Raw genomic sequence first — 27,589 nt, forward strand, 5'->3', positions numbered from 1 at the left:
CATCTCTCAGCATTCTTTCTTTTCCTTGAATTCATCTTGGGCCACATTCTTAAAGGTAGTTAGCCACTCGAAGATGCAGATAGGAACCCAGTGGGATTTTCTAAAGCACCTTGGCACCTAAATTTCCTTCATCGTCTTTTCAGAAAAAGGATGAGAAATAAGAGAGAGCAAAGCAGCAATGAAGACAGCACAAGAAAGAACTATAGGAAGGAGGTGGAGAAAGAAAGTCTATTGCTCTCTCTCCCATTTCTCACAAGAATTGGCCAGGGCAACCAGTTCACAACTCTTCTGTCTTGAGGCCTGCTGTTTCCATTCCTCAGCCTATCATTTCCTTTATGATGTGATTGTTCTGGTAAAGACATGTCTGAAGTTGAGTCCTGGACTCCTGGCAGGAAGTAAATTGCAGTTCTCTAGCTTCCCCCAACAGAAAAGCTTCTTTACTCTGGGTTTGTATTGGTCCCTACTCTTTCCTGGCTTTCAAACAATCATGGACGATTGCTTGGAATAGTACATTTCTAGGTTCTTCATTAGAGCCCTGGACCTTCTGAACTTAGTTACTTCCAGAACTATAATCGCCCGAGATTATTAACCTTTAAGGTGCACTGCAAGGCCTTTCTTTTCTTCCTTGTCCATGACGAGATGGGACTTGGGTGGACTGGCTGGATGTAGTGTGGGACTCTGGGTATTGTTTGTATGGTGCAGACCCATTGACAGCAATTCTGGGCCCCAGGGCCATCCCTAGGGGGGTGTGGGGCCGGGGGCGGAAGTGACGAATCTGTCACTTCCGGGACTGACCTGTCATTTCTGGGACCGACCGCTCTGGCCAATCGCGCCAGCCCGCAGGGCCCCCGCAAAGCGCGGGGCTTGGAGCGGTCACCACCCCCCGCACGCTTAGGAGTCCTGTGACCCACCCGGATGATTTAAAAGGCCCCTGGGCTCCCGACCGCTGCCGCCGCTACCACAGCAGCGGTGAGGGTCAGGGGCCCCCGGGCCATTTTCAATCACCCGGGTCCCCAGGCAATTCCCCCTTTTGTTCCCCGCCCCCGTCAGCATGCTTGATGTGGTGCATTAAGTGGTTATATTTATGCTCTTACTGGGTTATTTTGATCTGATCTGGGGAAACTGATGTATCTGTTTATTTAAAGTATTTTTAAAAGATTGTCAAGGGTGCCGAGAGCACTGGACAGGCACTCTTATATACTTTTCAAAAATCCAAATAGATAGGTAGGTAGGTAGATAGATTTTGGTCTCCCTGGTTGTTTCTATGACCAGAAGCTAATATTTGGCATGAATTATGCAACATTGTAGCATATATGCAATGTGTCAGTGCCAGTAAATTGCAGACAGCAACCCAATGCACAGTAAGAAGGAAGTGAATGCAAAGAGTTACAAAGGGATCTCACAAAATTGGATGGATGGGCAACAACATGGCAGATGAAATTCAATGTTGATAAATTCAAAGTAATGCACATTGGAAAACATAATCCCAATTATACATATAAAATGATGGGGTTTAAATTAGCTGTTACCACTCAAGAAAGATCTTGGAGTCATTGTGTATAGTTCTCTGAAAACATCCATTCAATGTGCAGCAGCAGTCTAAAAAGCTAACCAAATGTTGGGAATCATTAGGAAAGGGACAAATAATAAGACAGAAAATATCATACTGCCGCTATATAAATCCATGGTATGCCCACATCTTGAATATTGCGTGCAGATCTGGTCATCCCACCTCAAAAAAGATATATTGGAATTGGAAAAGGTACAGAAAAGGGTATGGTTAGGGGTATGGAACAGCTTCCATATGAGGAGAGATTAAGAAGATGGGGACTGTTCAGCTTGGAAAAGAGATGACTAAGGGGGGATATGATTGAGGTCTATAAAATCGTGACTGCTGTGGAGAAAGTAAATAAGGAAGTGTTATTTACTCCTTCTCATAACACAAGAACTTGGGGGCACTAAATGAAATTAATAGGCAGCAGGTTTAAAAAGAAAAAAAGGAAGTATTTCTTCACACAACGCACAGTCAACCTGTGGAACCTTGTGCCAGAGGATGTTGTGAAGGCCAAGACTATAACAGGGTTCAAAAAAGAACTAGATAAGTTCATGGAGGATCTGTCCATCAATGGCTATTAGCCAGGATGGGCAGGGATTCAAATCCATGCTCTGAAGTGTCCGTAGCCTCGCTTTGCCAGAAGCTGGGAATGGACGACATGGGATGGATCACTTGATGATTATATGTTCTGTTCATTCCTTCTGAAGCACCTGGCATTGACCACTATCGAAAGAAAGGATACTGGGCTAGATGGACCATAGGTCTGACCCAGTATGGCTGTTCTTATGCTCCATTCTAGTTTGCTCTTTTATACCAGAAGTAACATCAGGAATTACATTCTACAATGTGTTAGGAAAAATTGGACTGTCCCCTGCATTTGGAATGAGGGACGATCCTATTCTTCTTTGGATACTCATGTCTTTGTGGAGTATGATATGCAACTTCTGTGATCTGAATTTCTAGACTGAGGTATCTAGATTCTGTCCCATTATTTTATAGTTTGTTCTTGTTTTGAAGGCCATTTGTGACGCCTGAAATCAGGTGGCATCACATTGCATTGTGGCATGATGACATTTTGATGTACTGTTATTACATTGTATCATAAAGTGACAAAACAACATAATGTCATGATATAAACCTCATGTTATGACAGAATTCTCAAGGGATGTGGAAGCAGGAGATTATGATTGATAAGTAATGTAATCTAATATACTGAAGAACAGTTTTCCAGTGAGGTGAACCATAAGTTTTTACCTGTGCTTTTAAGAAGTCCTTAGATTTCTGTTCTCTCTCATCAGCCTTGACCTGAGTCAGGCGAGCAAGACTGGCTAACTCATCTCTGCAGCGTTCCTGCTCCTTAAAAAGCTGATCTTCTTCAGCAATACATTGTTCTAACATATGGGCCTCAACATCTGTTGTCATTTTCTAAAGTAAAACCAAACTTCACTTTAATATTAATTATTTATAAACTGTAATATCAATGCTGGTAGTCCCAAAATCTGAGATGCTCTTTTTGCTTATATCTTAAGTCCATGAAAGGGTTTTGGTCTACATGGGTATTAAAAAAAAAAATTACTACTAGTAGAATTGCAACATGAGGCCCTACAATAATACAGCAAAATGCTCTGCCACAGTGCAACATTACTGGCCTATCCACCATTAGATTATTGAGCATGAAAATAAGAAAGCCAGAACATGCAGCAGCCTGAACAACCAAGCTTGTCAAAACAGCTTAAAATGCCCATAATAAACGGTGATGCTAATAAATTCTGGGACTGGCATAAAAAGAAAGAATCCTATGTGGACAAGAGAAGGGCATCGTGAGATCTCTATCTGAAAAACACCATCTATCACTTCTGGTGAGCTCATCATCATAGTGCTTAGCAGAGCAATACTTTCAGACAGAACCAGCAACCGAGGTATTATAAGACAGCCACCTAGATTTTCCCATAATGCACTAATACTGTTGACAGTGTGGCAGTTGGTGGCAAGCACACACAATTTACATGATTGTGGAGGGGGGAAAATCTATATTGTGGACATGCTGAACTGTGTTTGCTTTAATAAGGTCACGCTGCCATATCCAAACCCAATTACACCCACCACAGTTCCAGCTGTAGTGTAGATGGGACCCTATAATGGAGAGAACATTTTAATTAGGAAGCATATTTCTCTCTCATACTTCCAATAGGTGACCAATTATAGTGAGAGCAAAATATGTTTTAAAAATACAACAAATACCTTGACAGTGTTTTAAAATAAAACAGATTCCATTTCCATTGCACATGATCTCACTGGACACCTACAACTAGAAACGCTTGGCAAATTTTCTGCAAACAGCGCTTTTATCTTCTAGTTTGAAAGCTAGTTGCTGTAGTAAGAAATATAAGGAAGGAATATCACCTCCTGGGCCAGATTTCTCTTATTCATTTCAACTTCTTTTTGAAGGTCTCTTCTTCTTTCCACCAATGTCCCATCATCTTTAGGGATAGCATCTACCTACAAAGACAAATCAAGCAAGCAAAATGATGTGAGAGAAGGATATGAAAAGACTTAAACATAGATAATATCTTTCAAGCAGCTTGTTAGATTGTAAACTCTTTGGGACAGGGACCATCTTTTAGTTCTGTCTTTGTACAATGCCTAGCACAATGGGGTCCTGATCCATCGCCAGGGCTCCTCAACACTATGGTAATACAAATAATAAATAAATAATAGCATTAAAAGTAATTTTCTCAAATTTTCAAACTTCACAACAACATACCCGGGTCAGTACTGCCATTCCTGAGAGTCAGTGTTTTACTGCAGCATGAAGCATGGTTTTATTCTGATAAGTGACTGTAAAAATATCACCTTCTAGCTTCATAGATAGCTTTTTGAGTGAAATCCTGTCCCCACTGAAGACAATGGGAATTTTGCCATTGACTTAATGGGGTCAGTATTTAACCCTTGTGTATAATGAAAGTGATACCTGCTGCTTTTAGTGATTTTAATGCAATTTTAGGGCTTCTTACTCCTGTTAGCCTTGAAGAAGCCAAAACAAATAATAGAGTGAGCTGTATATACTCCATCTTGTTCATCATTATCCGAATTGTTTAGTGAGTCAGATATTATAATGAAGCCTAGACTGATTAGAAATTAAGTTCCAATTAAATTACATCTGTGTAATTCCATTTAAAACATTTGTGTTGCAAAGTTTCACTGGGATATAATTTGGAAACAATGGGATAACACAGGTGCCACAGAGAAACTAATGTGTCTTGAAGAACCTCTGCTAGTAGTAGTATGTGAGAGGGACAGCTTGTGTCGAGTTTGCAATGCTGGCAGTTAGAAATAGTATTTTTTTTTCACTTGCAAACTGAGAACACTGGATCTGGAAGTCACATAGCCAAAATAAATACTGAATCCCAAGATGCCATTTTCAAAGTACAACCAGATATTAAGATTCAAAATTCTACACACTAACATAGATAATAACAAATATTATTTTGCACTTACACAGCACTCTTCATTTGTGGTTCTTAAATAGTATTACAAAGGTGGATATTATCACCATTTTTTGGACGAGAAAATTAAAATACAGTAAAATGAAGGCCAACATTTTCAAATGTGGCATCTGATTTTTGCATCCTTAGTTTTCAGATGCCCAATTTGAGACAACTTTGGTCTGACTTCCAGATTTGTTGAGCACCCACAATTCCAATTCAATTCAAAGGGAGCTGAAAAATCAGGCTCAAGGTGTCTCAAGTTGGATACCCAAAAATGGAGACACTCACAATCAGATGCCACTTTTGAAAATTTGACCAAAGTGACTTGCCCAGGGTCACATGATTTGATGGTTTCTTAAAGCTCATGATATTTGGGGAGTTGACATGATTTTTGAGCTGTTGAGAGGGTCTTACTCATACTTTTTGATCTCTTGAGGTTGGCAATATTGTTTTACACCACCTTTGTGCGCTCCTGATCCTGGACTGTTCTGTGGGCTGGAGAAACCCCCAGCATATCTGAGACCGCCTTCAGGGCCTGTCAAAATTACAGCCGTCTCTTGGGACTGGCCTGCAGGCCATGCTGTCCAGAATCTCAGCAGGGTTGGGTTCTGTGGCCCCCTCCCCTGGCACATGCTCTATGCTAGAGCTTGAAAGAGGGGCCTTGGGAGGCATCCTTATGGCTGACTTCCACTGCAACTGAACTTTCAGAGGACCTTTATGCTGCTTGAGCCTTGTTACCTGATATAAAGGGGAAGGAGCAGGGGTGATGATCTCACTGGATATGGTGAATTTTAACTCTGAATGTCCCTGATTTTGGTCAGTTTGATTTTGAACCATAGTGGCCAGTTATAGTTCTTTCTTCAGCAAAATTTGTCTACAGCAACACAGAAGAGGTCCCTTTCCTTGGACTTACTAAGAGGCATCTGGTTAATGCCTTTATCATCACTGGAGGGACACGCATCAGCCCATTAAGCAATATTTCAAATAAGCTGAGTCTGAAACTTGTTGTTTTCCAATCAAGGATTATGCAAGACACAACAACTTTGCTTGCATTTTTTTCCCACTTGGATTGTATCACGAGATGAGTAATAAGCAGTGAGGTGAATTCAGCAGGAAATTCCTTTTTGTTTTTGCAATGGTGAGTGGGATAGAGGAAGTAAAATTACTAAGTAATAGTTACAGTTTTATAAATTTAAACAACACTTTATAAACATATAGTAAAAATTTTCTGCCCCAAAGAGCTTACAACAGCCATGCAAGTTGTAATGAAATTGTACCAGGCCTGGCATATCTGCTCACGAGCCTTTTACTAAGATGATATTTTACTATCCTGTCAAAAATAATTACTTGCCAAGGGGGAATTAGAATTTTGAAAGACGGGTTTACAATCTTCAACAGACAAGAAAAACAAAGCCAACACAAGGCACAGAACAATAGTTCAGGAAATGGAGAGTTGGGGAACAACTAGTGAGGAGAGAATCAGGAGGATTCCTGGGAGCAGTGGAATTCCTTAAGGAAGGATTTGAAGGAGGAGAAGGAGGTGCTTGGTAGACAAGGCGAATTAAACTGTTCTTATTATAAGGGGCAGAGTGACAGAAGGCGTGAGTGTGAAAAGAAGACAAAGAAAGACATATGGACAGTGGATTGGGGAAATGCAGGAAGAGGGCGGAAATAAACAGACATGTAATTGGAGTGGGAATGAAGGAAACATAGAAGAGAGTACTTTCTTCGTAATACCAAACATCAAATGGTACCAATTCCCTGGAATCAGGTTAAAACAAAGAAAGAAAGAAAGAATCTGATTTACTGTAACATACAAGAAACCTGCACAATATAAAGGGAAGTGTGCTTTAGTGATTTAAGTAAAGAACTGGGAGCCATGTAATCCTGGGTTCTAGTCATGTCTGTCACTAATTTCTTCTGTGGTCTTGAGCAAACCACTCAGTTATTTTGCCCTCTCATAAGTGGGGATAACAATACTTATAGCACCTCACAGGTGGCATGCCTTTAAACCCCTGACTCAGTTTGCTAGGCCTCCATCCTCCTAAAATCCACTTCTTCAAACAGCCTACAAATCCCATTTACTCCTCAGCGAAGATTACAATAAAATGGTGGAACTACCAGATGTGTGTAATAGTCTGTTGTTTGTTCACACTGCTTCATGTTGCTCCTTAACCTTTCCCTGTATTGTATTTGTATGTTGTCTATCTAGTTAGTAAGGTCCTCCAAGTAAAGGGACTATATTTGTTTCATGGCTATAAAGTGCTTTGCATGTTGTGTAGGGTTACCATATTTCCACAATCAAAAAAGAGGATGCTGGGGGGGGGGGGGAGCCCTGCCCTAGCCCCGCCCCCATCCACTCCCTCCCACTTCCCACCCCCTGACTGCCCCCCTCCAAACCCCCAACCCCCCCCTGCTTCTTGTCCCCTGACTGCCCCCTCCTAGGAACCCCCCACCCTAACTGTCCCCCTAGGACCCTACCTGTCCCCTGACTGCCCCGACCCTTATGGGTGGCAGGTTTGTAGAAATTTTGGTGGTGCCCAGAACCCCCCCCCCACCTGCCTAAGGCTCTGGGAGGGGGGTTGGGTGGGGGGAGGAGGTCTGGGGTGCAGGTCCTGGGCTGGGGATTAGGGTGCAGGCTCTGGGATAGAGTTTGGGTGCTGGATGCAGGCTCCGGGCTGGGGCAGGGGTTGGGTGTGCAGGAGGGGGTGAGGGGTGCAGGCTCCGGGATGGAGTTTGGGGGTGGGAGGCAGTGTAAAGGGAGGGGGTGCAGGCTTTGGGAGGGAGTTTGAGGGCAGGAGGGGGTGTGTGGGAAGGGGGAAGGGGTTGGGGAGGGAGTTTGGGGATAGGAGGGGATGTAGGGGTGAGGGCTGTGGGTCTGAGGGTGAGGGGTTCATGATGCAGGAGGGGGCTCAGGGATGGAGCAGAGGATTAGGGTGCAGGGGGATGAGGGTTGGGGCTTAGGATGAGGGGTTCATGATGCAGGAGGGGGCTCAGGGCTGGGGCAGAGGATTAGGGTGCGGGGGGATGAGGACTGGGGCTGGGGATGAGGGGTTTGGGGTTTTGGAGAGGCTCAGAGCTAGGGTGGAAGGGCAGGGTAAGGGCAGCCTGCCTTGCCATTAGTGGATGGGGGGCACTAGGACCCCGGGGAAGCAGACAGCAGTTGCTGCCGGGAGGGCGTAGGAATGTGCTACTTGGGCAGCACAAGGAGGCAGGGGAGAGGGGCGTGCTGCTTTCTTTCGGGCAGGGACGGGGGGACCCGTGGGGGGGGGACGCGTGGAGTCGGGGTGGCAGGTGGAGGCCGGGGCCCACTCCAGGCAGGGCCGGGGGAGAGACCCAGCTCCAAATATTGCTGGGGCAGGGCCCCCGGCCCTGGATATTGCTGGAGCTCGGGCACCACAAAAAAATATAACCCGCCGCCCCCCACCCCATATTCACCCTCCCAGCCCCAGACAGCCCCATCCAACCCTCCCGCTGCTCCCTGACTGCCCCCCGGGACTCCCCTTACCATGCCCATGCCGGTCAGATGCTGGCTCCACGTGTAGGCAAAACACGCTGCCGGTGGGGCTGTTTGTGTGGTTACACCGGGCTGCAGGCAGCATGGGGGGAGCAGGGGAGGGGCTCTGGCTGCTGGAGGCCAATGGGAGCGGCGCAATCAGGCCCAGCCGCCCAATCAGCCATGCCACACTCTGCATGGGAGGGAGGGGAAGGGGAAAAATCCCGGACCTTTTAACTTTGTTACCAATTCCTCCCGGACAGCTATTTAAAGACGCAAAAGCCGGACACATCCGGGGAAATACGGATGGATGGTAACCCTAATGTTGTGGGTGCTGTGCAGAAAACAAATACTCACATACAGATGTAGTACTTCTGAGAGCTATAAATGCAAGAACTCTGAATACAAATGTTAGCAGCACCCTGTATTCTGTACATAGAAATTTAAAATGTTGTCTTATTTTTATTTCTGTGCAACCATTTTAAAACTATTTCTTAATTTGATTTTCTATAGCAATATTTTTAATTCTTGTCATCAGTATTTTGTATACAGACCTCTAATGTGAGCCTCTCATGCAGTAATTTAATTTGCTCCAAGGAATCATAAGCGATTTTCAATTGCATCTCCATCTTTTTCAAATTTCTCAAATCTCTATCTTTCTCTCTTTGTTTATAAATCAGATCATCATGCTGCTTTTGCTTCTCCAAGAGACAGTTACGTAAACCAATTTCCAGAACAGCCCTACATAGATATATAGAATATTTCAGAAAGAGAAAACCTGTCCAATAGATGTATGCAAACAAACATGACCACTTTACATTGAGTTTGGAAAAGCCTTATGGCAGCTGAGCAGCAAAATAAAATAGAAAAAACTGTCTTGTCACAAATTAATGGCCATTCTCCTAAAACATAATGGGTGAAATCCTGACTCCATTGAAGCCAATGGCAACACTCCCATGCTTTGTTTCAACAATGCTAAAAAATTACTCATAGTATAAGAGAAATTATTTCTATTTCTTAAAGTGAGAATTAAAATGTATTTTTAATATCTAAGGAAGTCTAAATTTTGTTCATTTGTAAATTTCCATGTATCAGTTCCTCCAACCTTCTTTAATGCGAGACACAAACAGAAAGGGCAGAAGGATTACTGCTAAAGGTAAGGCTATTATTACAGGTATACATCTTCCCCACAAAGAAAGGAGAAACTTGAATCTGGCTAGAGTCAGGCATAACAACTCCTAGATCTGAGATTTGAAGCATTATAGCAGTTTATATTGATTACCAGATGTGGAGAGGCTGGGATTTATAAGGGAGTCTAAAGGAGCTGGCTGCCCAAATCCAGTTGGATTTCAATGGCAGGTGGGTGCCTAGCACCCTTATGTTCCTTTGAAAATCCCTGGGCTAGGTTCTCTGATCTGCTAAATTTGCTTTGCATTGTTTACTCATTTAAACAATTCCCCTAGGGAATTCTCCTTGTGTAGGGGAAATCCATTGTTCCCAGCTCTCATGATATTATTACAGTTCTCATGATTTCTGGTGTTCTTCTTAAAGTCACAGCTCTCAGAGCCCAGTGACTATATGAGAATCTCAGCATTCACTTAAAAACAATAAGTAGGTTTCTAGCCCTCCTGGTTCCAGAGAAATGCTTGAAAGCATGATCAGCATGAACCTTAACGGGTCAGAAACCGGAAAGCAAATTAAAAAAAATCCCAAATGTACTATTTTTAAATAACATCATGATTAGGGGAGGCATGATTCAAGATGTTTGAACACTTCTGGTTGGTGATACTGGGAATCTCTGGCTGTTGTAAAGCTGGTAGAGGTGGCTCTGCTCCCCCACCCCCGTGCCAGCTTTGCCACCTGCTGTTGCCACCTCTTCCACCAAAGCTGTGCTGCCCAGTGTAAGTGGGGAGGGAGGATGTCAGGGGTCAGGAGGAGGTGGGTCAGGTGGTGAGCATGTCAGCAGAGGTGAATTGAGGAGAGGAGGTGTGGCAGAGCAAGGCTCTGCTATACCCAATTCTTTGCTGGAGGACACAGAAGAATCAGGGAGCCACAAGTGGGCCTTTGTCAGCACCCCTCTCCTCTGAAACCAATCTTTGCTCAGGCACAGTGGAAGATTGAGTCATCAGCCTCAGTTTTGTGGATTCTCATTTAGGGCCTTATCCAATGTCCACTGAATCAATGAGCTGCCCCATGCAGTTCAATGGGCTTTCGACAGACCCTTACTGCATTTCTCTCTTCTATGATAACATCAGGTTTTGATCACCAACGTAACTCAATAAACAGAAATTATATAAATCCATGGTGAAATTAGGGTAATGTTAAATAGTGTGATTTTATGAAGTCAATAATAAAACTATTTAAAGCAATAACCAAGAAAAGAATAATTCATTCAGAATAGATGAGTGCTCACTCATACCATTTCTGAGTACATGGCTCTTGCCTTCTATTCTAACCTGTCTGCCAGGGCTGTTGCTTCATTCTCTTTGCTCATTTCTAGTAACTTTGTCAAATGGTTGAATTCTCGCTCTTTGCTTTCAAGCAAAGCTCGTTTTCCATCCAATTCCTTCATTACATCTTCCTTTTCTTCCAAGACTTCTTCACTCTTTTTTTCCATTTTTTTTAGGGCATCATTTAACTCCTGAACATGGTCAACGAGAATTTTTTTCTTCTTCTCTGCATCTCTGAGAACACATTTTAAAACAGTATAATATCACATCCGTAAAAATGGATCCAGCTCTAGAAATACAGACCAAAGACCAAATGCCGTAATTCCTGCTGCAGTGAGCAGAAGCAGAACTATTGCTCAGCATCTCTTCTGCTACAACTGTTCTGTTGGCCTGGACAGGAGTCCTCATGGCTAGTATTCTGAAGCGCATTTTGCTGCTCCTCTGAACTAGGGCATCATGTTCTCTTAGCTAATGCTTGTTGGTGACAGCATGCCAAGTGACTGGAGGATTGACTTCAGATCACATGCTCCTGATGACTTGTTACAGTGGGCAGTTCTCCCTTTTGGGCTCTATCCACCTTCTTCTTTCACTTGAGCACCAGTACAGCACAAGTTAGAGTTTAGGTTCAAATGTGTATTTTTGCAGTAAGCCATTCCCAAATCTATAGCTCTGCCACAGTACAGCTTGGCAATATGCATGTGAAATCAGCTTTTGTTCAAAGAAATTAGATAACTGGACACACACAAATAGGTAAAGAAGAAAGAAAAAGAAAAGGGATGTATAGTTTTTTAAATTAAATAATTGAGCAGAGGCAAGGAATTATTTACAAAAATGTAACAACAGAAAAATAATTAATGGTAGAGAATGCAGTCAGGAGATAGAATAAACTTCAGTGTAATATAATAGGTTAATAAGGTACAAAGAAAGCTCACTTAGGACAGCAATTTGGCCACTAGGTGTTTTAAGAAAAGGTAGCCAAATTCAGGGCCGGCGCTATGGTTTTTGTTGCCCCATGCAAAAAAAAAAAAAAAAAGGTGCGATCGTGAACTCTAACGCCACCGCTTCCTTCTTCGGCGGTAGGTCCTTCCCTCCGACACGGACTGAGGGACCCGCCGCCGAATTACCGCCAAAGAGCTGGACGTGCCGCCCCTTTCCAGGGGCTGCCCCAAGCACCTGCTTGCTGGGCTGGTGCCTGGAGCCGGCCCTGGCCAAATTGCAATTGGTTGCATTTCACACAAGTATGCTTTTCCTTGACCAGTATATCTCATCCTGTACTGTACCAATTAGCCAATGTAGAAACAGAGAAACCTGCCATTGACTGCAAAAAGAAGTCTGTAAGGAATCCGGAGGAAAACGTAACAGATGATGAGTGGATATTATCCAACCGATTTAAAGCATTAGACCAAATAATTTGTATAGGAAGACTAGGATCAGAGCGCTGTAACTAAATACTTGCTCCCAGAAAATCTGGATGCTAGGGTAATTTCACAACATGATCCTCAGCTGGTGAAAACTGATGTAGTTCTATTGTAGCCAATGGTCCTATGCTAATGTTCAGCACCTGAGGACTGGCATGTGTTTAAAAGTGCTAGGTGCTAGATTACACCATCAACTTAGATCTTTAGTATTGTTCCACATTTCAAAAAAAAAAATCTGTGGGATATCAGGTAAGATCTGTGGAGTATCTGATATCAACCCATCTTAATATGCAGTATCAATAGAAGTTTTAATGGTTTGTGACCAAAACCTTTTTTATTGTTGTTTTCAAGTCTAAAATATGTTTCCCTGCTGATGCTATACCTTTTGATTCAGTTTCATGGAGATTGCTCATTAAGTAGATTATGGACACACTGTATCTGTATTGATCAGAATTTTGTATCAAGAACTTAAACTTTGTTAGTTGTCTATATACCGAGATATTACTGAGAAAACAAATAATAAAAATAAAATGAAAAGATTTTAGTTAGGTACATTTAAAAACATACAATGTTTTGCGTTTTATCTTGTCCATTTCTTTTCCAAGCTGGACAGGAATAGCATGAAGGCGGACTAGCTCATCCTAGTAATAAAACAAAAATGTTAGACCAAATTTCACATAATTTCAGAGAACTAACATTTTCTTTGAACTACTAATATGACCCAGAACAGAAATGTGTGTTTTTCAATAACATGAGTTTGTCCCAAAAAAGAACACAGCTGCTATTTTTATTACTGACTAGTGCAACAATATGCAAAATTATATTTGCAAAACTCACAAATAATGTACATATGCTATAAATATATAGGCCTAGATTTTCTGTGACAAGGAGCACCAGAAAATCTAGCTCCAATTCTTAGGGCAAATCTGTGCTGACCAGGGTCCAAGCATAGGTGCAGAGCTCAGAGAAAGCCATAAAACACGCTAAAAATGACCTAAAATACCTTTTCTATACATACAAATTTCACATTGTTAAGGTCCAATATTTCAAGATCTGACAGGTCTGGAAGGAAGTGCTGTGTATCCTTCTGAAAGACTGGAAGCCCTGCTTTTCCAATGCTATTAAGCTCCTATTTCCAGCCATCCTGGTTCATGAAATATCTGACCTCAAACCTTTCACCGATCCACGTCTTCTGAATTTTACCTATCTTAGGTCTCAAGCTTGTGTGTGTGTGTGTTTGTTTGTTTGTTTATTGAAAGTTACTGATTTCATTTTAATATTTTCTTGATGGAAAAATCAAAAAGTTTCAGCAAAATTGAAAATGTCCTGTAGAAAATTTTGCAGAAACTACATTTTCCATCAAAAAAGATTGACTGAAAATTCCTGACCTGCTCTAATTATAATTCACAGAATACTGTGTTCTGTCTTTTCCATTAATATCTATATACCTGAAATTAGCCTAAGAGTTCTAACCATTATGAAAGCTACTTGTTGTCAGTCTTATGCCTATAATTTCCCATATGGCTACTTGTGGGAATGGTATAGCAGGATGATACATGGTTATTGACTAATGCTGCATTTTGTGATGTCATGCCTTCTGATGCCAGTACATACTCGAATGACAGCAGAAGTATTCAGAATATTCAATGTGTTTCCCTGAATGTGTGCATGCGCGCGCGCACACACACACACACACACACACACACACACACACACACACACACACACACTTATATACGCATTCTTATGTTACTTTTAAATCATCCTGCTGCTCAAGAAGTTCCTCTACTTCTTTCTGTTCTCTTAACATCAGCCTTTGCTTGGATGTCACATCTTCCTTCAATGCTTTAATTTCCATTCTCCTTTGGATTGTTTCTTTACGGAGCTCTTCACAGTTTTCTTTCACCACTTTCATTTTCTTTTCTGTCTCCTTTAAAAGTAAAGTCAAAGATCAGGTATCTCAAATTTGTTTGGTTTTGGGGGAAAGTGCATTTCTTGCTTACAATTGTTTAAAAATATTGTATTGTTTGTTTAATAATTTATGGATTTTCATTAGAGAAGTGCACCTTTTCTTTAAAAGCCTGAAAAGCCTGAATGGACTGTGTATTACTTTGGTATTTTTGCATATTCACATGAGTTTAGTTTTTCTATTTCACGATTACGAAAACTCCTAAAATTCTTTGGTTCCATCATATTTCCACCAAATTTTCTTTTATATTTTGTTGTAAGTTAAATTTAAATTTTAAAATAAATATTACTCTTAAAGATATTTTCTCATATACATAGATACTGTCTTAGGTCTTCCTATTGTTCTGATAATTTACTTCTTTTATAAGGCTTGGCTTGATAGCCCATAAGACCTCTATTCACCCATAGAACAGATTCAAACAAGCAGCAGCAGTGCTAACTACCCCACACTGCTCCATCATCATGTCTCAACTCTGACATGGAAGGACAACCCTATTAGTGAGAGCAGAAGTTCAATTTCCATGTCTGTACAGACTTTGGGCTTTGTGCCAATAGTCAATTTAACATCAACTGTAATGCTCATTTCAGAAAGGCCGCTGTATAGCCAGTAGATGCTAAATTTTGGCCACTACCAACCTGGGCTGGATTCAAAGTGGCAAACTAAAAGTAAAAGTCTAGAAAATTCCAGTAAAAAAGATAACAATCCTTCAACTGGCTCTTGTTGGTTACTATATCGTGCTCTCGGTCAGTACCCGGCTCAGGCCGAGGAAGCTAATGATCCAACCAGCCGACCAAATTCGGCGATGAAGCCTGGTTATGTGCCACCTGCAGGTCATATGCTAAGAAGACTATTGGTTTTAATTGAAGGACCAGAAGCTCCAATAATCTGCAGTGCCAGGAACCTCTAAGTGAATAGATCCGCTGCTCTTAACCTGGTCAGCCAGCTGGAACCAGAAGGAACCATCTGCAATGTTCATCTGGATTTTTCACCAGAAAAAGCTGTACATCCCTCTATCCCAAATACTGATCTTGAATTTGTAGTCTTTTACATGCTGAATGTTATTTACCTTTTGTTACAATTATTAACTATTGAGTGTTTTTTACTCAAAATGTGCAAGAATTGCAGAATCAGGCCTTTAATGAGATGATGGGCAATTTCATGAAACAAACACCACTGATCTTGTTTGAATGGAAGAAAAATAAATTCTGAGCACAGTGGGAGGATTAAGATGATCAGAAAAGCAAGCAGGATATATAGACCTCTTTTATATTTTTGGGAAAGGGAATAATATTGTAAGAAAGGATTAAGATTAGTTCTTCTGAATGATATATGTATTATAGGATATGATATGAAATATAATTTGTTACTACTTTACTTCTGGGGGAATTCTGCACCAAAAATTTTAAAATTATGTTCACAATATTTTAAAATTCTGCAAAATTCTGGGAATTTATTTAAACTACAGTACAATGGATGGAGAATGAGAGTGGGGAGCACTGGAGGAAATCCTCAAACCCCCTTTGTCTAATAATAATGTAGCTAAGTTTGATCCTTTAATTCTAGTTATTAGTCAACAAATATATGCAGCCATATGCTCAGTATTACAATCATAGGCAACTGAAGAGCAAATGAGGGTGGGGGTATCAAACTCATAATTTGTATTGGCTACTGACAGTCTCTAGAAAGGTCAGTAGTAAACAGTTCATGGAGCACATTTTGAAAGGAAAATTTTTCAGTCTGAAAACTTAAACCAGTTCTAATCACTAAAGCACCATAAGCATTTATAAGGCTGTAGTGTCATTTACAATAAGGCTCCTTTACACCACCCTCGTTTGCTCACCTGCACACACGCATGCATGCCCAGCCCTGCCCTGCCCCCCAGCAGTGAGTGACATCTCACCCGCACGTATGCACAATCCCTCTTCCCCTGCACTGATTTATGCACCAGCTGCTGAGGAGGGGTGGGTGACTGCTCTTGCAGCTTCCTTTTGCTTCCCCTCAGAAGTCATTTTTCTTCAGGGAAGCAAAGCAATCTGTGGATGACATGAATTCTGTAACCACACAGTGGCGTAGAATTCCTCTAGAAGTACTACTTCAATATTTGCCCTATGAATTGTTAGAATTGTAATTTGAACAGTTTCTCTCAGGACATCCATCCATAAATGTCTTTATAAGTTAAATATTTAGTGTTTGTCCTAAGGTTCTCAAAAGTGAATGACACAACACAGCCTTTCCTTTGAATTCCACCTCTTAATTTTTCCACATATTCCAGATGTTACAAAAATCTACTGTTTCAGTTTTTACAATAGTATCTTCATCTGCATAGTATCTTCATCTGCATAGTTTTCTTATTTTACATGCTATCCAACAGGACACAAAACATGACTTTTTTTAGTGAGGTGTATTTCATACTTACACCTTGCTTGGGGATTCTCTCATATTCCCGTTGCAGGAGTCTTTTGTCTTCTCGTAAACTACAGAAAAATCGTCATAGAGATCAGCACATTGGCAATATGCAAAGCAATGAAAAGAGACCTTTAACAGTCCATGCTATCCAACATTAAAAAGTGAAGTGAAATAACATCTGTGACAATTTGGATACCATTTGAAAACTGAATTTAGGTCAGTCTTACCATAACATTGATCTAGATGTTACAAGTGTACAAAAACCAAATTTCATTATATAGGTATAAGTTTCATTGCAAAATCTGGTGCATAAAGAATCATTCAAATATCAAGACAGAATTAGAGCACAGATACCTAAAAAGACCTCAGAGATGTTTTTCATATCTCAGGGTACTTTCTGAACTCTTTAATAAAACTGAAATCAAAAACATGTGGTTTTAAAAAAATAGATATTGAAGGAGATAAACTGTAGAAGAGCATTTACTAACAAGTGCATGCAAAAAACTGTACACTCTAGCATAAAGACTATCTTCACCATCAACATGCTTATCATCTATATCCAACACCAAGGATGGGTAGGGCCAAGATTATAAACAGATTCCAACCACATCTATTTTGAGCCACCATTTAACCCAGTTGGGGTGTTGCCTGGATGGTTTTATATACTGTTATACCATTGCCTCCTTGAACATCCACGTCCTCTCTGTCCAGGCATGCTTTTTATGATTGTAGTCACACAATGTACTTTCAGTCTTCTACAGATATCATAATTTCTTGGTTTATTTAGTCTTGTCATGCCTAGGATATGGTGCAATCAACTCCTTTCAAATGTTTGCAGCTTTTGCTCCAGATGCTTTTTCAGTACTCATGTTTCACAGCCATAAAGTAATGTGGGTACAATGAGTGTTGTATTTAATCTGGTCGGGGTGAAAGTAGGCCGGTACGGGCCAGTACAGCGTACCAGTAAGAAGTGGCCGCCAGTACCGGCACGTACCAGCCGACGTTAAAGCGCTACCACAACAGCGCTTTAAGGACCCTCCTTAAAGCACTGCTGTGGCAGCGCTTTAATGTCGTTTCCCCTGTCTCCCCCCCCCCCCCCGGGCCACCTACGGGGTGGGGGCAAAAGGGGCAGCTGCCCCGGGGCCAGCAATTTAAAAGGGCCCAGGGCTCGCTGCCGCTGCTACCACGGCAGCAGCCAGAGCCCCGAACCCTTTAAATCGCTGCCAGAGCCCTGGGCAGCACGGGCCAGGCAGCGCAGATGGGCTGGCTGGGGGAGGCTGACCCCCCAGCCCCATCCCTTCCGCCCGAGGCCCCACCCCTTCCAGGGGCCCGGAGCCGGGCCCCCATACTGGTAAGTGCTTAATGTTACTTTCACCCTTGAATCTGGTTTTAGCTATCATGGACACTGATTTAAGGTTCCACTCATTTTTATTCAGCCATGTGAATGTTCTACTGTTGAGGTCATCTTCATAATGGTTGTCATATGTTATGATTGAAGGCTGCAGGTTTGTCACGGTGGGAAAAAATGTCATTGATACCATGATTTTTCTTTGTGTCCGGGATTTTTCTGTGTGTTCAGGATTTTAACGAAGTGCATTGAACTTGACTACTTGAAAAATGTGGTTTTAACAGTAGCATGCATTACATGAAATGATGTTACATAATTCATGTAACTATTAAAAACACATTATATCTTTATGTTTGACCAGCTCGGATGCCTTCCTTAGCAACATTACAAGCATGGTACTATGTTGCAAACACAGAGGATTTAGTCTACAGCTATGATGATGATGATGAGTAAAACATCAAGCATAAGTACAAGGGAGTGATCTGCACAATATCCCAAAAATATCTTCCACGAAAGTGGAGGTTTATTATTTTGTTCTACATGCAACATACCAGGAGATAACAGTCATAAGGTAAGTTGAGATAAAACATTTGGAGACCGCATCCCACAAACGTAAAGCAAAGGCTTGGAAATCTGAAAAGAGCAGCAAACAAAACGTGCAACAATATGGGGTCTAGATGTTTGAGGTGAACAACTCATAGACAAACCGATGAACAACTTCATAGATGGACAGAGCTTTTTAAGCTTACTGAGGCTTTCTGGGCAGTAAATCTGACACTGAAAACCCTTGATCATATAAGCCTAAAGAAGTATTTAGAATGTAACCTGTGAAATGTTGGAATCACACCAGGGTTGAGCCATCTACAGCATTCTACTTGCCAAGAGTATTTGATAATCATGTAAATGAAATTAAAGAAAAGCTGAAGACTTGTGATGGGATCAGCATTGTCACTAATAAGATCACAGATGCAGGAAGATAGATATGTTCTCAACATACTGGCTGTTTTAAGCAAATCAGAATGTGAAGTGAAATTAAACATAATTCTGTTGGACTGTGTAGTTTTAGACTCTGTGAACTTTAAGACAGTTAGCCAAGCAATATAAGAACACAAGAACATAAGAATGGCCGTACTGGGTCAGACCAAAGGACCATCCAGCCCAGTATCCTGTCTACCGACAGTGGCCAATGCCAAGTGCCCCAGAGGAAATGAACCTAACAGGTAATGATCAAGTGATCTCTCTCCTGCCATCCATCACCACCCTTTGACAAACAGAGGCTAGGGACACCATTCCTTACCCATCCTCGCTAATAGCCATTAATGGACTTAACCTCCATGAATTTATCCAGTTCTCTTTTAAACCCTGTTAAAGTCCTAGCCTTCACAACCTCCTCAGGCAAGGAGTTCCACAAGTTGACTGTGCACTGTGTGAAGAACTTCCTTTTATTTGTTTTAACCTGCTGCCCATTAATTTCATTTGGTGGCCCCTAGTTCTTATATTATGGGAACAAGTAAATAACTTTTCCTTATTCACTTTCTCCACATCACTCATGATTTTATATACACCTCTACCCCGACATAATGCTGTCCTCGGGAGCCAAAAAATCTTACCGCGTTATAGGTGAAACTGTGTTATATCGAACTTGCTTTGATCCGCCGGAGTGCACAGCCCCGCCCACCCAGAGCGCTGCTTTACCGCGTTATATCCGAATTCATGTTATATCGGGTCGCGTTATATTGGGGTAGAGGTGTACCTCTATCATATTTCCCCTTAGTCTCCTCTTTTCCAAGCTGAAAAGTCCCAGCCTCTTTAATCTCTCCTCATATGGGACCGGTTCCAAACCCCTAATCATTTTAGTTGCCCTTCTCTGAACGTTTTCTAATGCCAGTATATCTTTTTTGAGATTTGGAGACCACATCTGTACGCAGTATTCAAGATGCGGCCGTACCATGGATTTATAGAAGGGCAATAAGATATTATCTGTCTTATTCTCTATCCCCTTTTTAATGATTCCTAACATCCTGTTTGCTTTTTTGACTGCCGCTGCACACTGCGTGGACGTCTTCAGAGAACTATCTATGATGATTCCAAGCAGGGGCGGCTCTAGGCACCAGCAAAGCAAGCATGTGCTTGGGGCAGCCCATTTGCAGGGGCGGCAGGGATCCAGCATGGGAGCTGAGAACCAACAGGGGGCCCTGGGAGCTGTAGTTCCTTGGTTAGCTCCCTGCCTATAGAGCCAGCCCTGGAGCAGGGACAGAACTACATTTCCCAGCATTCCCTTGGCCACTACCAACAGGAAAGAGGGGGAGGGAGTGAGATAGCTGAGACCTCATGCTGCAGTAAATGGAGAGCTGCACTGGGAAGGTAGGGATACCATATTTTAACATTCAAAAAATAGGACACTCCACGGGGAGAGAGGGTAGCCCCACCCTACCCCCATCCACTCCCTCCGACTGCCCCCCACAGAAACCCCAACCCATCCAACCCCTCCTGCTCCCTGTCCCCTGATCACCCCCTCCCGGGACCCCTGCCCCTAACTGCTCCCCAGGATCCCACCCCGTATCTAAGCCTCCCTTCTCCTTGTCCCCAACTGCCCCCTCCTGAGACCCCCCCCCCAACGTCCCCCCTAGGACTCCACCCCCTACCTGTCCCCTGACAAACCCCCGGGACTCCCATGCCTATCCAACTGCTGCCTGTCCCATGACTGCCCCCCCCAACCCCTGACCCATCTAACCCCCCCTTCTCCCTGCCCCTGACTGCCCCCCCGAACCTCCGCCCCATCCAACCCCCCCGCCCCCTTACCGTGCCACTCAGACCAGCATGTCTGGCTCCACGCAGCGCCAGACACACTGCTGCATACATGCTGCCATGCTCCCCCGCAGAGCCACAGCCCCCCCCCCCAGCACCTGCCTTCCAGATTTGAACACCTCAAAATTCAGGAGTGCTCAAGCTCAGTTTGGGCAGCTGTTACTTCATTTCTCCCAAATCAAATATACTGATCCACTGTAACTTGCTGTAGAAAAAGTAGGATAAAATTGAGCAAGAAATGCTTCCCAGTGGTTATTAGGACTGGAATTGCTATTTTCAACAGCCATTGCCTTTTTTTGGTTGTTTGTTTGTTTGTTTAAAAGGAAGACAGTGATATTGCTTTGGCAAATTCCCCATAGAAAGAAAGAGAGGAACAAAAGAATAATAAAGGCACCTCAACTTTTCTTCATTTATGTAGGACAGTCTTATAATATGCATCCAGATATCCTCCAGTCACACAAGCTGATAATTGTTCCACTTTACTGCAGTTCTGTAACCATATGGGAACCAATCCTGTCTGTGTTCTGTGCACATCTAAAATTCCTGCTGAATGACCTGCCGTGGGAGCGAGTTACCAGTGACCCAGGGCTGCGGCGGAAGGAGGGTGCAGGTGGGGGGGGAGAGAGCCCAGGGCTGGGGCGGCAGGAGGTGTGTGAGGGGGGGAATGAGGGAGCCCAGAGCTGGGGCGGCAGGGGGTGTGGGTGGGGGGGAAGAGCCCAGGGCTGGGGCAGCAGGGGGGTCCGGCGAGGAGCCCAGGGCTGGGATGGGGGGCAGCCAAAAAATTTTTTGCTTGGGGCGGCAAAAAACCTAGAGCCGGCCCTGATTCCAAGATCTTTTTCCTGATTAGTTGTAGCTAAATTAGCCCCCATCATATTGTATGTGTGGTTGGGGTTATTTTTCCCAATGTGCATTACTTTACATTTATCCACATTAAATTTCATTTCAATATGGAAAACATTGGATAAACATGAGGTTTCCTTTGATTGGATCACTGTTCTTGTATCAGACAATGAAACATATATGAAAAAGGCGTGGGAGTGGAGCATTAAGTGCTTGTTTCTGAATGCTGTCCATGTGACCTGTGTTACCTGTTAAACTTAGTTGGGGACATGTGGCATAAAACCTTGAAAAAGGAAATGACCTGGTTGTCATTATGAAATGAACATTTAAAGCCTGCTCTGCATGTAAAACTCCCTTTCATATGCACTTGGAGGATAAAAGAAAAACTCTGTATATTACCCTTGTTCCAGTTATAATGTGCAGAAACAGTTGGTTTAATGCTGCTTTGTTTCACTTAGCCCACACAGAGGACCACATTTAATTTTTCAAAAGTCTAGAAATCATGACCTACGAGGAAAGACTGAAAAAATGGGTTTGTTTAGTCTGGAGAAGAGAAGACTGAGCCGGGACATAAGTCTTCAAATACATAACAGGTTGTTATAAAGAAAAAGGTGGCATCTTTATCTGCTGGTTTTGTAAGAGAAAAAATAACTTTTATTGTAACTATTTTTCTCACCAATTAGTGCAGATACATACTCTGCAATTGCTCCCTAAGAGTGGTCAACAAATACAGCCATGGTCTGTCAGCCGATGGCAGCTTGGCAATTGGCACTGCCAAGGGGTGGGGTTGGGGAGAGGTGGAGGTGATCTTGGAAGGAGAGTCACTCAATGAGGCTGTTTAAGATCCACAAGTTCTGAGGAACAGATACCCATGATTCTCTAACATCTGTAGCATTTTTTGTCCCAGGAATTTGGGGACAGAATTCACAGGTGCTGTAGCTCTTGAACTTATTCCCCTCTATGCGCTTTTGCAGAAGAGGGAATTTATGGGTCAGAGAGATCAAACCTGTCATTATGCAAGGCACTGCATTTAGCCGTATGGAGTGGAAATCCATCAACTTCATGAAAAAACTCGTACAGATACAGACAGACATCATCTTCCTTTCCAAATGCAAACAGATGGACATCATACCAAAAGGACTAAAGGTAAAAAATGTGTTAGTCTCTAAGGTGCCACAAGTACTCCTGTTCTTTTTAAAATCAGGAATAACTTTCAGTCTAAACATGTAGAATTATGTATTCCAGTTGGTGTCTGCTGAATTTCCCCCATCTGCTTAATTTGCTCTATTTATAATGCATCTTATGTTACTTGAGAAGCTAGAATTCTTCTTGGTACTGCTGTCTGGACATGGAATCAGTTATGTATTCTGTCTAAAAGTTTCTTATGGGATATTCATATGCAGCAACTGATTGCTCTTCAGATATGGAAGTAATGGAAACATATGGTTTTGGCTATAACATTCTATTGTACTAGTGAGTCAGAACATCCTGATGAATTAGCAGGAATGTGTTAGTATATACAAATCCAGACGTAAGATTATTTAATAAAAGAAAGGAAGACAAATTGGGGCCAAAAGCACAAGATTTCAGATGGCATCTTTCGTTAATTGCTTTGTAATAGAAAAAATTACAACTCTTACAGGATACAGACCTTAAGAAAATAAAATAATAATATGTATTTAAATCCTGAGTCTTCAACCGTTGCTCCTGTTATTACGAGTGAAGCCTGAAAACTAGGACCTAATTTAGTATTATTTTTACAAGTCATTATGGGTCAGACTATACTTGGCCCACACACAGTGCGAGTGTGTGTAGTGAAAACAATGCAAAAAGCCTTTGCCACTACCCCTTGTGTGACACAGGGACTTTTCCTTCTGTATTCCCCTGGAATGCACAGTACCCCAAAGAGGGGTAGGGAGAATGTAAGACTTGCCCCTTGTAGACAGGTGTAGCAGCCAGTGTGTTCCCCCCAGGTTCTGTGGTGGGGCTCTGTACTGCTCCTCTTACTATGCACTGCGCCCAAATGCCACAACCGAACCTTATAATTTTCCCTTGGGGGTACTTTGCTTTTTGAACACAAATGAATGAATATTTTCACTTACACAGCTAATGAGTTATTGGAGTTGTCTAAATACATAACTAATAAGGGGAATTTACAACCCTGAGGCACTTTAGGTGGATACCTACTAGAATTTCTTGGGCTTGCATAATCACACCACCATTACTGAAATCCCCATTCTGAAAATGTACCCATACCTATATTTAGCTGCCACCAAAACTAATTAAATGGGTATTGCAGTGCTTGTTAGCAGTCTAGGCAATGGACTGTCTTCTTTAAAATCATCCCAGGAGGATCACAAGGACAGTCTTAAAACTGTAGGGGAGAAAGAAGTTGGCACCATTTCCCTTTCTCATCACAGTCTTCTCTCATGAGGACAGATTCCTGTGGTACCATTGCAAGTTCACAGCAAAAGCTTTGTCATTTTAAGGTTAAAGGATTTTAATGCCTCACATTCTGTGGCAACAGAGGGTTGCAAGCACAAAAGTTATAATTCCCTTGAGAATGCCCACTGCTTTCACGAAAAGCAAGTCCAAGGGCAAGAGAAAGAATAAGAGAAGGGATATTAAATTTAATTTAAAATATTAAATTTAAAAAAAAATAAAATCCTAAGATAAAGTAGAGTCAAACTTTAAATACTTCATTTACAATATTAATTTCATATGCACATTACATGTGCACTCATGATTTAGCTGTTTATTTCAAGTTGCATAAATCTAAGATTTCTCTCTGGCTTCATTATTCTCAAACTGTATTGCTTTACTTTTCTAAAAGTTATTGTTTGGCCTTACCCTCTAGCCTTTGTAATTTTAGCCTTCTCATTTAGCGTTAGCCTCTGTATATTGTAATCTGTTTGAGTCAGGTCCTAATTTTCATAACTGTCTGTAAAACATGTAGCATACTGTTGGTGCTACACAAATTAATAATATACAAAGGAATTAGGCATCAGTCTCTCTAATTCTGTTTTCTATAATGTCCTTTGGTGAATCTGTTCTTCATTTTTACACGCTTATAACTCTTATCATTTTGGCAACTGGAACAACTCATACACAATCAAAAAAGAACAGAACCCTTAAGCCTAAGCATTTGTGTTTGAGAATGCAGACACTTGTTTTTCATGCTCCTTTATTCATTTTGATGCCAATGAATACAAATGCATGCAAAACTAATGTAGATATAGTTTGTTCAAACACACACACACGCACTTAACTGAAATAAGTTCCAGACTTTTCCCTGAGAGATGTCTACAGCTGCAAACTGCCATAAAATACAAAAATAAAGTCAAGAGTGGTTAGGAAATATAAATGGTAGTTGTCAACAAAGATCTGTTTTAGTTAATCAATAAACACAATAACCAGAACAGAACATTTTAAACCATTGAATTCAATCCTGCAAGGTGCTGAGCACTTCAGTTGCCATTGACTTTAGCTGAGAGTGTTTAACAGTCCACAGAAGGTGTTCAGCATCTCCCTGGATCAGGTCCTATGTCCATAACTTGAATGTATTAGAGATGACAAGACACCAGCATGAGATTTCTGGAAGGCTTTCAAGATATGCTTAGCTTGCACATGCTGAAGAACACAGTCAAGGGACTAGTTGCTCAGGCTTGCTTACTTGCTGTCTTTAACAACCTTACCTTGAAGTCCACCAGATGAAAAGTTTGTAGTAGGAAAGTACAGAGAAAAGCTTACCTCTTTGCCTTTAAATCAGTTATACTAAACTGAATGGCTAATCCAAAAATAATTGCCAGAGGTTAAAGAATTTTCCAGACTTGTACAAAATGTCAGGTCTGATTCTGCATCCCTGTTTCACATGGAGTAGTACTTCTGTGAGTAGCCCCCCTGACTCCAGTGGCACTGTTTGTGTGACTAAGGCTTTGTCTTCACTACCCGCCGATCCGGCGGGTAGCAATCGGTTTATCGGGGATCGGCTTACCGCGTCTAGTGAAGACGCGGTAAAATCGATCCCTGATCGCTCTGCCGTCGACTCCGGAAATCCACCTCGGCAGGAAGCGGCAGCAGAGTCGGCGGCAGCGCGGCAGCGGTCGACTTTCCCGCGTCCTCACCACTAGGTAAGCCGATCTAAAATACGCAACTTCAGCTACGGTATTCACGTAGCTGAAGTTGCGTATCTTAGGTCGGACCCCCGCTGCAGTGTAGACCTAGCCTAAGAAGTTACTCAGTGTAAGGGTTGTAGAATTAGCCCCATGCTTGAAATGGAAATTATTTTCAAAAGGAAATATAGTCACATAAATCTTGTATATTTCATACACCTCCCTTTTTCAATTCAATTTATTACTATTTAAAATACAATTTGTATCATGAGTTTCACTTCTTATTTCTGTCATGGTCTAGGAATGAAGAGAGACTTTTTCCTCATTTTTCACCCCACAAAAGTGGAACTCTTAACCTCATACCAAGACAGAAAAGTTACATTAGATTAGGGCTGACCTTTGCTGAATGTTTCCCTGATCCTTTATTCATCTGGTATTTTTTCTGTACTGTTTATTGGGCCATATCAGCCCTGGCTGTAAACAGAAGCAACTCCATTGACTTGCATGGAATTGTGCCAAGACTAAATTTGGGCCATTATTACCTTCCCCTTTATTTAGTAAGGTTTTGTACATTGTGTCCTACATCTGAAAGTCAATTTCATCAATATCATTTGATTAAAGAAAAAAATATTCCTTTGCCATAATTTAACAGCTTTATGACAAGTGGGGCATGGAACTTTGGTGAAAAGGTGCTGACACTAAGTAAGGTGCTATAGGAAAAATAGATTTAGATTTACAATAAAACGCTGAAAATTCTTTAAAATAATTATAAAATAGAAAGTAAAACCCAACATCTTTAAATACTGACAAGGCTATCTGATAATTGCTCTGACATATGATATCAAATCAGAGGTCTTTACCAACTAGAAGATTTCATGACATCCAATTTTTAAAATATAATTGGCCTGCAGCAGATGCCCCATGCTGAAGTGGTAGGACTTGGCCACATTTAGATTAGGCTGTGGACTAGCTTTTTCCCTCAACATGGAAATGAATGCTGATGTGCTTTCTGTTTTCTTTTCTGTGTAGAAAATAGTTAACTTTCTGTTCAGTCTGGTAGCAAAAAGGAGACACTCTTATTTCTGCCTGTGAAGAATGAGGGAGTTATCTGTATTATATTTTATGATTATTATGTGCACTGCAGTTTAGATGCTTGATATTATCCTGCCTGACTGCATAAGGGAGAATACAAAGGGTCTTTGAGGAAACATTGAGGAAGCTATTAACTGGGGAATACCCACCTGCCTGGCTCCAACTAGACTTGCAAGGTTTATTCTTCCCAGGCCTGAACCTGGGATCAAAGGGGATACTAAACCTTTGAAGTCCTCAGTTTATGAAGGAGAGGGGTTGAGCAGACAGCAATGGCTGGACATGAGCCTCAGGGCATGTCTACATAACAATTGAAAACCCACAGCTGGCCCATGCAAGCTCACTCAAGTTCCCAGGGCTTGGGCTAAGAGGCTGTTGAATTGCAATAGAGATGTTACGGCTCATGCTGGAGCCTGGGTCCTAGGACCCTGCAAGGTGGGAGGGTCCCAGAGCTCGGGCTGCAGCCCAAGCCCAAACATCTACACCACACTTAAACAGCACCACGGTTAAAGCCTCAAGAGCCCACATCAGCTGGCATGGGCCAGCTGCAGGTGTCTAATTGCAGTGTAGACATAGCCTGAGAGAGAGAGAGAATGCTGGAGGGGTTGAC

The 27,589-nt window shown here is 42.0% G+C and overlaps 1 protein-coding gene across 1 annotated transcript in view; it reads right to left on the minus strand.

Moving 5' to 3' along the window:
• The window catches only part of CCDC146 (coiled-coil domain containing 146), a 107,285-nt gene that overhangs the window by 24,063 nt on the left and 55,633 nt on the right, over window positions 1-27,589 (minus strand). The window contains exons 4-10 of the mRNA XM_065423400.1: window positions 16,793-16,850; window positions 14,161-14,337; window positions 12,975-13,048; window positions 10,996-11,223; window positions 9,094-9,280; window positions 3,959-4,054; window positions 2,810-2,980 (exon numbers count right to left, since the gene is read on the minus strand). Coding sequence (XP_065279472.1) covers window positions 2,810-2,980; window positions 3,959-4,054; window positions 9,094-9,280; window positions 10,996-11,223; window positions 12,975-13,048; window positions 14,161-14,337; window positions 16,793-16,850 — 991 coding nt within the window. The remainder of the gene's footprint in view (window positions 1-2,809; window positions 2,981-3,958; window positions 4,055-9,093; window positions 9,281-10,995; window positions 11,224-12,974; window positions 13,049-14,160; window positions 14,338-16,792; window positions 16,851-27,589) is intronic.

This window comes from Emys orbicularis, chromosome 1 (assembly GCF_028017835.1).
Source record: "Emys orbicularis isolate rEmyOrb1 chromosome 1, rEmyOrb1.hap1, whole genome shotgun sequence".
Taxonomy (NCBI): domain Eukaryota; kingdom Metazoa; phylum Chordata; order Testudines; family Emydidae; genus Emys; species Emys orbicularis.